General features: G+C 35.3%; 3 protein-coding genes across 5 annotated transcripts; 2 read left to right on the plus strand and 1 right to left on the minus strand.

The window, feature by feature from the left end:
* The first annotated feature begins 222 nt into the window (after window positions 1-222).
* LOC112468507 lies at window positions 223-6,919 on the plus strand. Of its 3 annotated transcripts, none has more exons than XM_025037715.1 (5): window positions 223-538; window positions 1,698-4,856; window positions 5,115-5,322; window positions 5,393-5,598; window positions 5,785-6,919. In XM_025037715.1, exons 2-5 carry the CDS (start codon window positions 1,730-1,732, stop codon window positions 6,195-6,197), a joined length of 3,954 nt encoding a protein of 1,317 aa, XP_024893483.1. In that variant the 5' UTR covers window positions 223-538; window positions 1,698-1,729; the 3' UTR covers window positions 6,198-6,919. The 3 variants fall into 3 exon arrangements, with proteins under 3 accessions (XP_024893483.1, XP_024893480.1, XP_024893481.1); XM_025037712.1 differs by lacking the exon at window positions 223-538 and adding an exon at window positions 939-1,047; XM_025037713.1 differs by lacking the exon at window positions 223-538 and adding an exon at window positions 1,058-1,143.
* Window positions 6,920-7,283: 364 nt separating this feature from the next.
* On the minus strand, window positions 7,284-8,931 carry LOC112468508 (programmed cell death protein 2-like). The gene is made up of 5 exons (XM_025037716.1): window positions 8,818-8,931; window positions 8,305-8,736; window positions 7,821-8,235; window positions 7,656-7,758; window positions 7,284-7,479 (listed from the first exon to the last, which is right to left on the minus strand). The coding sequence occupies exons 2-5, from the start codon at window positions 8,663-8,665 to the stop codon at window positions 7,300-7,302; spliced, it is 1,059 nt and encodes a 352-aa protein (XP_024893484.1). The 5' UTR covers window positions 8,666-8,736; window positions 8,818-8,931; the 3' UTR covers window positions 7,284-7,299.
* Window positions 8,932-9,520: 589 nt separating this feature from the next.
* Window positions 9,521-11,974, plus strand: LOC112468509 (transmembrane protein 50A). The gene is made up of 4 exons (XM_025037717.1): window positions 9,521-9,788; window positions 10,836-10,942; window positions 11,079-11,239; window positions 11,339-11,974. The coding sequence occupies exons 1-4, from the start codon at window positions 9,693-9,695 to the stop codon at window positions 11,443-11,445; spliced, it is 471 nt and encodes a 156-aa protein (XP_024893485.1). The 5' UTR covers window positions 9,521-9,692; the 3' UTR covers window positions 11,446-11,974.
* Window positions 11,975-12,679: the final 705 nt, after the last annotated feature.

A 12,679-nucleotide genomic window follows, 5' to 3' on the forward strand; every position in this document is an offset into this window, starting at 1 on the left:
CAAGCAATCCGATGGATGCGCAGTCGTTCAAAAGTAGAGGGGAGCAGTTAAACCAATCAGAAGTGCCCCAAACATAAAATCTACAAATCCAGTATGGTTACATTTGAATTCAATATGTGGGGGGCAGTTCTGATTGGTTCTCTGCTTCCGCTTTGCCCCCATAACACCACATGCGCATTGCTTCACTTTTATACTTCTGTGCTTCCACCATGGGTTCATTGAGTTCATTCTTTTGAATGCAGTCGCCAAGTGCGGAGTTCGAACTCAGAGTTATTCTTATAATCTCAGTGTTTGAGAATTAAAATTATTGTTAGATCATTGTGTTGGATTTATTCTGCATGTACCACGTACATACATACATACGTTCATTCACAATTTACACAAGACGCTCTGGCTTCATTCAGTTAAAAAATAAAGGCTAATTATAGTGGATCCACGCAGGAAACCAGGTGTCATAAATTAAGAAGAAGAACCACGTGCCTTTACTTCCGCTCTTTTCAGTGTGCCTTTATTCATCGCCTTTTTGCTTCTTTATCAGGTAAAGCTGGTAAAGTGAAAGAAGTAAAATTTTAAATTATTATAAAAATGTCGCGCATACGAGAAATGCAGAGCATGAAAAAGAACATTTTTGTGGACTAAGGAAAAAAAGAAAATTTTAAAGCGTTGAATTATTTTCTTGTAACAATCGCAGAGAAATAATACATTTATATTATTATTATTATTATTATTTTAATTATTATTATTATTATTATTATTATTATTATTAATTATTTATTTACTATATGTTCATGCGCGCATCATGCGAGAAACGGAACGCACCCCAAGGCTGCGTTCGAAAACGTCATCCAATGGATGAAAACCTTAGAAAATCCCATAGTGCACGTGACACATGCTATTCATCACTCGTGGTGCACCCGGGTGGGCCGGGTGACGTTTTCGAACGCAGCCTCAGGACGAGGACACGGGGGATGCCCAAAACATTTCTTTCTGTTTTATTTTTCCGATTTGTATCGTTCATTATCCAAAACACTCCAAGATTAATTTCAGGTAAAACTTTCATTTGCTAGCCCTTGACGCGCAGTCAATGAGTCAATACGAATTAAAAGTCGCGAAGTGATAGCTGAATAGATCATTCAGAATAAGGTTAAGTTGAGTTAAATTTGATCGTGAATTTAGACTGGACTAGAGTGATCTTACATAACAAGAGAACACTGTAGCACAAATTAATACACTTATTTTTAACATATTTATTCCAATTTGGTTTGTGCAAGTATGTTTAATATGAGAGGCAAACTCAGTGTCTCGAGCTATTATAACCAATTTTTAGTGTAAACAATCATACATCGCACAACTGTGTCGCAGCAATCCTTTGCTACGTCTGCTCTCACGTCTTGCTTCTCGCGAACGACTTTAAATGACTCTTTCCAAATTGCTCGTGCTTTGTCCTGTGACTGCTAATACTCTGTAAAAATATGTAATAGAGATTTCTAGAAACAAGTAGATATATTAACAAGTATATATATATCAATATTTGGTCTTTCTTTCTGTGCTTTGTTCCCAGGACGCTTACTCTAGTTTAGCTTAAGAAAGAAACTATTGTGGTTGATTGTAGTGTCGTATTATCTATCCTGTCTACTATTTATATAAATCTTAATTCTATGTGAATGTTATCTCATTACAAATATTTCTTGTTACAGAAAAAGCAGTTGCTGCCATAAAGCTTGCCAAAATGTACCAACGTTTCTTTGAGCGAGGTATAACGCGTTATAATGGACGATGGTATTGTTACCCATGCAAGACCACGTTGCAAACTTTGACAGAGGCGCAACGTCATTCGGAAGAGGCTCACTCCACTATCAGCACCCAAACGTCTGATTTTCTGAATAAATTTGTTACATTGAGGAATAAGGGATACAGAATGTTGTTACAACACAGTATAGTAAGGGATACACAGCGAGATTACTTTTGTATATGTTGCCAATGTTCAATATCCTCTTTACATTATTTTTATCAACATTCAAAAGAAGAAAATCACCAAAAGTATATGAAGATCATATTAAAACGGTCCACAAATAAGCAACAAAACTCACGCGATAAAACAAATAATAAGCAAAGCAACACTTCCGTTAACGTAGAAAATTCAACGGAACGTATAAACAAATCAAAGACGCAGCCGATCTGTGAGAACAAATTAATAAAAGATGACACAAACGATTCTACACAAACGGCAAGTAGAATTATTGAAAGTGCGCCTTGTGCACTGATGCAGGAAGTTAAAACGCATAAGCATTTCTTAGATTCAACGTTTCAAAGCTTCACAGATTTGATGCATCATTCACCAGACATCAACCCTCAGATATCAGGTTTTTGGGAGAAGTCTATCGAATCGTCGAGCATAATTCGTCGAAAATTATTAAATCATGAAAGGGCAATGCAGGATATGCCAGAAGAGTACTTTTGTAAACTTTGTCAATGTCCCATACCTTCTTTAGATCATTGTCAGCAGCATTTAAATGGAAAAAGGCATAAATGCATGATCGAGTCTAATGAAAAAGATATAAATACTGTTATACCAGAAGATCTTGTAAATGAACAACAAAATGTAAATAACAATACGACTGATAATCAAGATGTTTCTGTCAATGCGTTCGATGGAAACGATTCAATCAGAAATCTTCAAAGCAACTTTAGAACAGAAGAAGAAAGGACAGTTTCTGTTAAGTCTTATAATGAAGATAGCATTAATGATGGTGTTCTACAAATTAAAAGACGTATCGATATTATGGCTTATTGCTGTTTGTGTGATGCGTTTATCTATAAAACTATTGGAAATAATCATGAAATAGATACGCTGCATAGTGATGTTTCATCTAAATTGAAAATCTTCAATCAGGAAGCGGCATGCATTATAAACTTAGAGGAGAAAAAGAAAACTATTCGGCCGATACAGTTAAATAGTAAAAAATTTGATGGAACGGCATGGCCAGAATACACAGAAACTGCAGCAAAGTATACTTGTGATCATTGTAATGAAATAATCGAAGAGGACGATATAATAAATCATGAAATAACAGTACATAAAAGTGACATGACGTCTTCTATGAAGTACATTTACGATTGGTCGTCTACAACTAGAGATTTTAATACTACTATGCATTATCCATTATTTAGATGCTCGTTTTGCAACGAGATAATACATGGCATATTGTCACTGTCGAATCATTTTTTAACACTCAAGCATAAAGAAAATATTAAATTGTTAACTGACATTAAAAGACAAGAGGACGATGGTTGTAAAGATATACAAATTTATCTTAAGCCTTTTGAATTTTTAAGTATAATCTCTTTTGAGAAGAATGGTGGAACTGTTGAAATTAAGGAGCAGCCTGTGATATATATTAAAAATCATTATACAACTTTTTGTGAAAACACGATCGAGAACAAACTCATTTACGTGTGCCTTGCCTGCTCGTATAATGCTTGTGAAACTCACAATATACTTGATCATTTATGTAAAACGTCGAAACATTTGAAGCACTTTGAAAATATTTTTCTCACATACAATTATATACATAATGTATCGGTATCAAAAGATCTTAGCACAAATGGAACACATGAGATAGAGTCTCAAGTTTCTAAAGAAGATATATCGATTGATAATGGATTATTCGTAAAACATAACATTAACGAAACACAAGTAAATGCAGAGCGATGTCACAATAATAGTTCGATAGCTGCAGCGAATATCAGTAACAGAAATGACGAATTGTGTCAAAATGAGAAAAACAATTCCGGCCTTTTTATATCTCTTGATATATTCGAAGAAATTGATACATCAATAAAATATATTAATGTACCGCGTAGAGCACATTTAATGAATAAAAAGAGCGTCAATAAAATAACAAAATCGGACCGTTATAATAAAGCGTATAGCACACAATTTCTCGAGTTCGAGGAAGTTATGTTCGCTTGCAATGAAAGAAAGCTGAAGGAGATGAAATCGCATCTACAATTTTTCGTTCCGCATCTCGACAAAATGCTTTGCCTTATATGTAACGGAAGTCCACAGTTATGCAGCGCGCAAGCGATATACGAACATATAAATTGTGTAGGACACGTTAGACAATTTGAAAAACTACATGAGAACAAGGAACATCTCGAATTGTTAAAGGAGCTAGTACAACCTTTACGTGATTCAAGTGCCAAATGTTTTGCTTGCAATAAGATTTTAAACAAACGTAGAAGTTGTAAGAATGCATCTGACAATGTAGATTTTAAGAACCATACACATTCACCCTTACACAAGAACGCTCGCGAGCAATTGCTTAACAAGGCTGTGTGCGTATTGGAAGAATTCCAAAATTTGTGGTACGATATCCAATATTTCGCTTGCGTCGAGTGCGGCAAGAGATTCAAACGGAAGATAACATTTCTGGAACATCTCGATACCGCACACAGGAAAGTCTTGAATAACAAGGATAATTCGATGTTTGATTTCTGCTTAACGTGCGCCACTTTATGGTTCAAGAATGAAAGTTGCACCGAAGACATCCATATGAGTTATCAAGCGCACTGCCATCAACAGACTCATCAATATTTGCGGAAAACTAATGACCTCGCGGTTACATCGCTACCGCAGTCCTTGCAAAATTTATTGAAAAACGTCAACAGAACTGCTGCCGATCTATTCAACTTGTCAATCGGTGTAAAAAACGATCGAAAAGTGAATCAACTCACGGATGCCTTAGAGCACATCTTCAAGACTCACCGATTGCCTGTGGAAGTATGTACGTTTGGTTCAAGAGTCACTGGGCTAGCATTACCAAATAGCGACATCGACGTATATCTTAACTTTGGTAAATATATTTGGCTCTAATATTTATATGCATGCATAAATTGATTAAATATTAAAAAAAAAATTCAGATAAGAGTGCACAGGCATAACAAATTCTTATATTATATCAGAATTGTAATTAAATAATGAACTTCTAAACAAGTTTTAAAATACTTTTAAAACATTTGATCAATTTCGGTATATAAAATACAAGTTCATAAAATTATTTGTGGAAGAAAGTTGTGGTATGAAACTTACAAAAGAAAAATTTTTGTATTAGGTGACGAACGTACCGAGCCTGAATTGATTAAGAGCAGGAGTGAGCAAATTCAAGATTGTTTACGTGCCGACCATGAAAATTGGGATATAGAATTAACTTTGGACAGGAGCAGGACTCCTCTAATAAAAGTAAAACATAGACCAACAAAACTGCAGTGCGATATCTCGTTTATAAATGGCCTGTCGGTGGAGAATTCCAAGCTTATTAAGTATGAATCGTTGTCGTATTTCTAAGCAGTGTTTAACGAAGTGTGTTTCATAATAATCTGTTAACTCTAGGTCCTTCAATAGGGCGTATCCACCGTGCCAAAAATTGACGCTGTTTCTGAAAAAGTGGCTCTCACTGGGAGGTTTGTCCGGTCCGGACGGAATAACAAATTATGCCCTTGTCTGGTTAGTCATCTTTTACTTGCAAGTCAAATTTGCAGCAGTACCGAGTATTGCTGCATTAATCGAAAGCCACAACCAGTCGAAAATTGTCTCTGGTAAGTATTAAAAATTTATATAAAAATGATTATATAGAGTATTGTAGCACGTTATAATGGATGTTATAATTGACAAATCGGTAATTGGGAGAGATTTTATATTACCGTAACAGAGTAAATTGTAATTTTACATATATTTTAGGATTGATATATTATAATATTGATATATATCTTCTTATACTTTAGGTTGGGAGACCGGAGTCGGCGATACTATTCTTATCAATTTACCCAAACTATCGATACGTGATTTATTGGTAGATTTCTTCGAATATTACGGAAGTTTCAATTATATGCACTCCGTCATATGTCCATTACTAGGCAAGACGTGCCCGAAGAAAGCTTTTGTGGAAGTATCGACATTACCCAATTCTATGGCACCTTACGTTACAAAATTGCGGAATGAGAAACCGGAATATTTTCGTATTGATTCACATATGTGTGTGCAAGATCCGTTCGATCTCTCTCATAATTTAACGAAGGCTGTACCAGTTTTAACACTTAAATGTTTTAAACAGTATTGTAATGAAAGCTTATCAGTTTTACGTAACGTTACTGCAACTTCGTTAAAGAAAAAATTTCGTGAGATGAAATTGTTTTAAAATGAAGTATTAAGAGTAATCATAACACAGATTAATCATTTTTATTATTTTCGACTGTATGTTAATAATCGTAACAAAGCGAATGAAACTTAATGATACAGCCGTGACAAAATTGCAATTTTTTGATTTTTTATATACAAATAATGCATTGAGATCATGATAAATGCAGTATATCATATTTTTAAAGGATCGTAAATATTGTAAGATAACATTATAAGATGACTTTTAAGGAAGCGATATTTTTTAATTACTTAATGACAAATTGTGTGCGTCTATACTCATCTATTTTAGTACTTTTTACCTCATAATTTTATTTCTTACATTTTAACGTGCGTTTACACGAGTATTTTATTATTTCGCTTACATTTAATAATGTAAGAACTAATACCAGAATTGCGTTAACATAAGCTGTAGGCTAAGAAGCTTTTATCAATACAAGCAATTTTTTTTATATTTTTCCGAAAATGAGGGAAATATATCATGATCTCTGTTACATTTTATTTTACGAATTATGAACTAGCTATATCGTTAAATGTATTACAACGAAATGTTATAGGCTGGTATTCATAATCGGTTATTTCAATATCATCTTAATATGACCCTGATTGTTATAATGACATCTTAAGAGTGTACTTAAGATGGTTTTAAACATAAGAACCGGATTATGAATACCAATTAGTTTTCTGTCGCACTCTATAAATTTATCACATCATCATTGTTAATTGTGATATATAATGTGATTCTTTCTTAAAGTAGAATGTGACTTTCAGAAAATAATTATCCCATCAGAATATTATATTTTTATAATGTAGATATGTAATGTGTCAGATAATTATATTTTTATAATACATCTTTATATAAATAGAATAAACTACGTTGTTATCCTACTTTGTCATATCCTAATTATAATAATTCGTAATTATAATGAATTATTCATTTCTTTATGTACCTACTTATTAATGTTTATCCGCTCCATTAACGTTATAGTTTATTCGATAAACAAATAACTTTTAGTGATAAAATAATATGTTAGTTTTTATAATGAAATAAGTGTAAGAGGAAGTTGAAAAATTTCTTAGCGTCAAATTAAGTATATTCGTGTTTATTGATTTAGTTTCAATTCGGTTTCTTCTTGTACAATGTCCTGCTTCCATATATATTCTCTTATATACTTATCCTTAGGTATGCAAGATTGTTTGCATGTAAAAACGGCCAATATTCCCCAATCGAGACACTTGATAACGTCTTTTAAGTTAAGAAAATTTAACATCTGTGGCATTATCTGCAAGTCACATTTTCAATTTAGATAGGAAATATGACGTTTTGTCAAGGAAAAAATATTTGGTTCATTTTAAGCCCAGAAAGCTTTCTTTCAGATTTTGTAATAAAATTTAGCATAATTTTAATGATCCAAATTTTCATACAGATACCATTTATGTATGAATAAACTGTACGAACTTGAAATTCAAATTGTCTATCGCCGTTGCATTCCGGGCATTTTGGTACATCCGTTATCCGACTGTGCGACGAAATATATAGAACTTTCCCTCCTCTGTCATATCTGTCGAATAAATAGCAGATTAGCCGCGGTCACATCTTCAATTCTTCCGTACAGAGACGTACCTCAAAATCTGATCCGGATAATCGTCTATTTTCATACGAAACTCCACGAACGTTTCGTCCTTTTCGTCGTTAGCCATCTGCAGTAAATCGTCGTTAACGTCTTCGTGCTGAAACGTTCCAGCTTTGCCGTCCTGTATCATCGCATTGTACTTTTCAATCTCCCTCTCTTCACTTTTAAGCTCGTGCTGCTGGGCATTCTCCTTCGCAGCGTCGTCGCTCTCCACCACGATCTCGTATTCGGGAAACAGAAAACTGTTGCTGTTTTTTGCCTCGGTGCCGCACACGTCTTTGTGCCCATTCCTCCAGTCGTACACTTGATGCACGCGACAGCAGTAATTGACGACCTTACATTTGCCGCAGTGATTGGGCGCGAAGATCCCACATACGTAGCACGTCTTTGCCCACCGCGATACGTCTGCAAAAGCACAACAAATTGTTTACCTATATATACTTTTGTCAAAGTCATCGCAGAAAAGTAGCTTACCAATATCCGTTCGCCAGTCCTCCTGTTCCACAGGCGGTTCGGCAGGATAAAAGTCGTTTATTCTACTCAGCTGCGAACGGAAGACCCTCAAGTTCCCACTCTGATTCGGCCTGCAGCAATCTACGTTCTTGCACACGAAGATGTACACGGTTCTGTGAAACCCGGCGACATCCTCGTACGGCGCGTAGATCTGGCAGAGAAACACACAGGGATCGCCGCAATACTCGCACTCCAGGTCGCTTTTGCCGGGAATATTTTTCAGATCGAGCCAGGCCGGCTTGCCGCCCGCCTTGCTGGGAAAGAATCTGCTCCCGAGTCGCCAGGACTCGCATTTCTCCACGAATCCCAGATCGACTGCCATCCCCAAAACGTCAGGACGGTGCAGTGGCAGGACGACCAAAATCGCACGCCAACACGGGCCTCCCGTTTAACCTGAAAATAATATGAAAATAAATAAACGCCGACAATAAACGAGGGAAACGAACGCTTATATATGTTTTCTTATGTATATACCTCGAAACGTCAAACTCCACGCACGTGGCACATGGTCGTTCCTCTGTTTACACCTTATTTGCCATTTGCAAATGAGCGCGGAAATGCAAATTTACATGAGTACATATCTTTAGGACGACTTGGACCAAACTCCATCTAATAAATAAAAATAAAATAAAAATAAAAATTAAAATTAAAATTAAAATAAATATACTGCTATTATATATAGTTAGAAATTTTTTTTGCCCTGATGACAATATATTTTGCTGAAAATACTATGAAATCGATTTGAAAAATTACTGATATATATTTCAAAATAAATCATAATTTTCCTTATGAAATGTAATGTAATACTGTGAAATATAACGGAAGTCAAATTTTACATTACTGTTGAAAGATTATATAACAAATTTTATAAAATATTAGATAATAAAATTTACTAAATTTAACTAAAAACTGAATTTTTATTAAAATATTGATTTTATTGAATAATAATAAAATAGAGGATCAATCGAAAGAAAATTTCAAATGCATTTCATAATATTTTCAGTAAAATATTTCCATTTCTCTCTGGGCCGGGCAATTTAATTAATTGCTGATTAGTCCCAGTCTACAGGAATCGAAGTCGTCGAAGTTTATCTGCATTCTCATTGGCTGCTAAACTGAGCTGCTAAAACGGCTGATAAGCCGATTACTGTGCGCTGCTGTGCCGCACAGCCTGTGCGGTGTGCGCGGGGCGCGGACTTCGGCATTTACCAGACTACCGTCTACGCCTCTGAACACTTGGTTGTGTATGTTGTATATGTTGATACCTGTCACCGCTTGTAAGGTTAGCTGTCCACCCGCGGAGGTCAGGCATCTCCCCCAGCGTCGTTTTTCGAGAACCGCGCGCGAGGATGTCCTGTTTCGAGAATATGCAGGTGCCGTCCTGCGTCTGGTTCGAGGGCGGCGAGAAGAGGAACGCGCTCATCTCGATGCTCGCGGGCACGCTGGTAATAAAAATTCCACGGCATTTCCCACCCGCGACACTCTCCCGCCGCGATAAACAAACATCGTCTATTACCTTTCACGAGACGAATCGTCGCGTTACATCGATGAACACGACGGTTCCCAGCACGCTCTTCCGTCTTCCCTTTGGTTCTTCGTCGACCTGTCGAGTCTCAGAGCCTCGTAAAATACTATATATATATGTATATTACACATCTGTACCTTGGAGGTGAAGAATTATATCTCCAGTTTTTCTCAAAATGGAGTTAATACATTTTTCAATATACCAGAAGCTTAAATTGTATAACGGTGAAGAGTTTTATGTCTATTATTACTGATTCCTAAAGTACAATGTTTAGAAAAAGTCGTATTGAGAATTTTCATAGTGCCTTAATCGTGGTCAGATGCAAAGTGTTATTGGCAGTTGTACTATTGAACACGTCAGTTAAATTACATTATTAAAAACTCAATAACTACTTGTATTTTATATCTAAAGAAATACACTATTTTCCTGTTTTTAAACTTTAAACCTTGTTCTGTCAGAATTCATAATAATGGAAATATGCTTTTTTATCTCTAAGGTACAGATATATATACAGACACTTTTACTTCGCCAGTAAATATTTAACAATAAAGATTTTTTTTAATTTGACCTAACAATCTTGATTAATTATAATCGTCACAACGTTTTGACCATGGATTGTGGCTCTTCTCAATTGATGTAACTCTATTGATGTTAATAAGCATCCTTTTTTTAAAGTCACTATAAAAGAATAGCGAAAAATATCTAGCTAGGAACCTGGACCTTTTCACAATCTATGACGGATGTCTTTACCAATTAGCATCAATAGTTACATCGATTGAAAAGGACTAAAACCCATAATCGAAACATCCTGATGATCATAATTAATAAAGGTAGCCAGTTAGGTCAAATTAAAGAAATTTTTACTTTCTGTATATATTTTTTTGTATAAAGATCGCGATTCATATTTCTTGCATTCATTTTCCTCTCACAGTCAACATACAAAGTCTTAACTGGAGTGTTGTTTCAGTTCTTCGTAGGATGGTGGTTTATAATAGACGCTCATGCTAAATATCCGAATGAGATGGCGAATGCGTACCATGTTTGCGGCGTGTTCGGCACCATATCACTCTTTATGTAAGTAACCATTGATGGTATTATCAGTAATACACATATATTAGCTAGAGTGTATCATAATTGAAATATATACCGCAGTAAAATCTCTCAATGTGCTATAGTATTGATTTTGAAAAGCAATTCGATATTTTTACAGGGTCAATTCAGTGACAAATGCACAGATAAGAGGAGAGGCTTACAACGGCGGCTGTTTAGGGGCAAGAGGTGCTCGGAGTTGGCTGTTTGTCGGGTTTGTTATGGGATTTGCAGCCGTAATAGCGGCCTGTTGGATCTTGTTTGCTAACTTCGTAGCAGCAGGTATTTATAACACAGTAACATATTCACAGAATTGTAAAGATGTATTATCCCTTATATTCTTTTACCTTTATTTATCATATTTAATATCTCTTTCTGTAGGCGCACCGCATCATTGGCCAGGGGTAGGATTGTTCCTGCAGAATGTGTTTATTTTCCTGGGTTCGCTCACGTATAAGTTTGGTCGATCTGAGGATCAGTGGGGTTAATAAAATGTGCGGCTGTTGGTGGAAGATTATTTTTATTACCGCATAGTCAAGTCAAGCACCGAGCGAAACTCGACTGAGGAAGCTTGCGACGTCTACGTACCCTGTATCGCGAGCGCGAATTCCAATTCAGATCACAGCAAATTATTCTTATTACCTATAAATGTTTCCGTACATACGTGACAATTCTTATTTATGTCCACTGAAATCGTGGAGACAGATAGCAATTACAAGTTATAAATTATGCATATATATATATGTATATACATATATGTATGAGATTTACTGTAAAAGTAAGGAGATTTAGATTATCGACTTTTGTGTGATAGAATTATACGCTACTTACGCTGTACGCTAATAATTTTAAAACGTATCGGTAACTTTTTCGATCTGTGCGTTTCATCAAATTCCATATTCATACAATACACCTTTCTCATAGTTTCGTTGGTATCTTATATTTGATACTTTTACAAGAAAGATGATCACAAGTGTCTGATATTAAAGTTAAATAAATGAACCATGTTCCAAGGAAGCATAGCATTTTTAAAGATTTATTTATTGACGAGCTCAATTACGTCGAAGTGATTTTCTTCGATGCGGGTAATCGATTTTTTTTCATTTGTTACACGTTTCTTTTTTACAGATTCGGATAGATCGTTTGCAAAGCCGTGTGAGATAATGTATAACGACTTTGACCAAACTCCGTTTGTATTATACCTTGTCAAGTAATAGCTGTAGTATTTTATTAATGTAGATAGAAGTATTAATTTTTTCTCATTGTTGAAATATGGAAAAAAACACTAGATTATGAATAAATTGTATGATTAAAAATTTTGCTCCAGGCAATCCTGCCAGTTGAATTATATAATTAAGTTAATCGAAATTTAATCAAAATTATCCCCGATTTCTCACGCATATTTACATTATGAATCGTGACAAAATGTGGCATTTTTTATTTTAAACTCTCAAATCGTCGATTTCTTTGTGCGCACGAATTTGTTTACCGGGCCTTAAGGCCCAAAGGCCCTTGGGTTGATCGTTTAATTTTTTTTGCTAAACTTCTTGCACAGTTCATCTTTTCACTTTTTCTCTACAACGTGAAAAGAAAAAGAGGAAATAACTAAAGCTAAAAAGAACAAGCCTCGGGCATCTTATTTATTTTCCTTGCGATCACTTGCAATTCTTGCAAATGCCTTCGAATGGCCCTCGGATAGAAATTGGTGTCATCAGCGCGGGC

Source organism: Temnothorax curvispinosus, unplaced genomic scaffold (genome assembly GCF_003070985.1).
Source record: "Temnothorax curvispinosus isolate PA1 unplaced genomic scaffold, ASM307098v1 QBEX01018554.1, whole genome shotgun sequence".
Taxonomy (NCBI): domain Eukaryota; kingdom Metazoa; phylum Arthropoda; class Insecta; order Hymenoptera; family Formicidae; genus Temnothorax; species Temnothorax curvispinosus.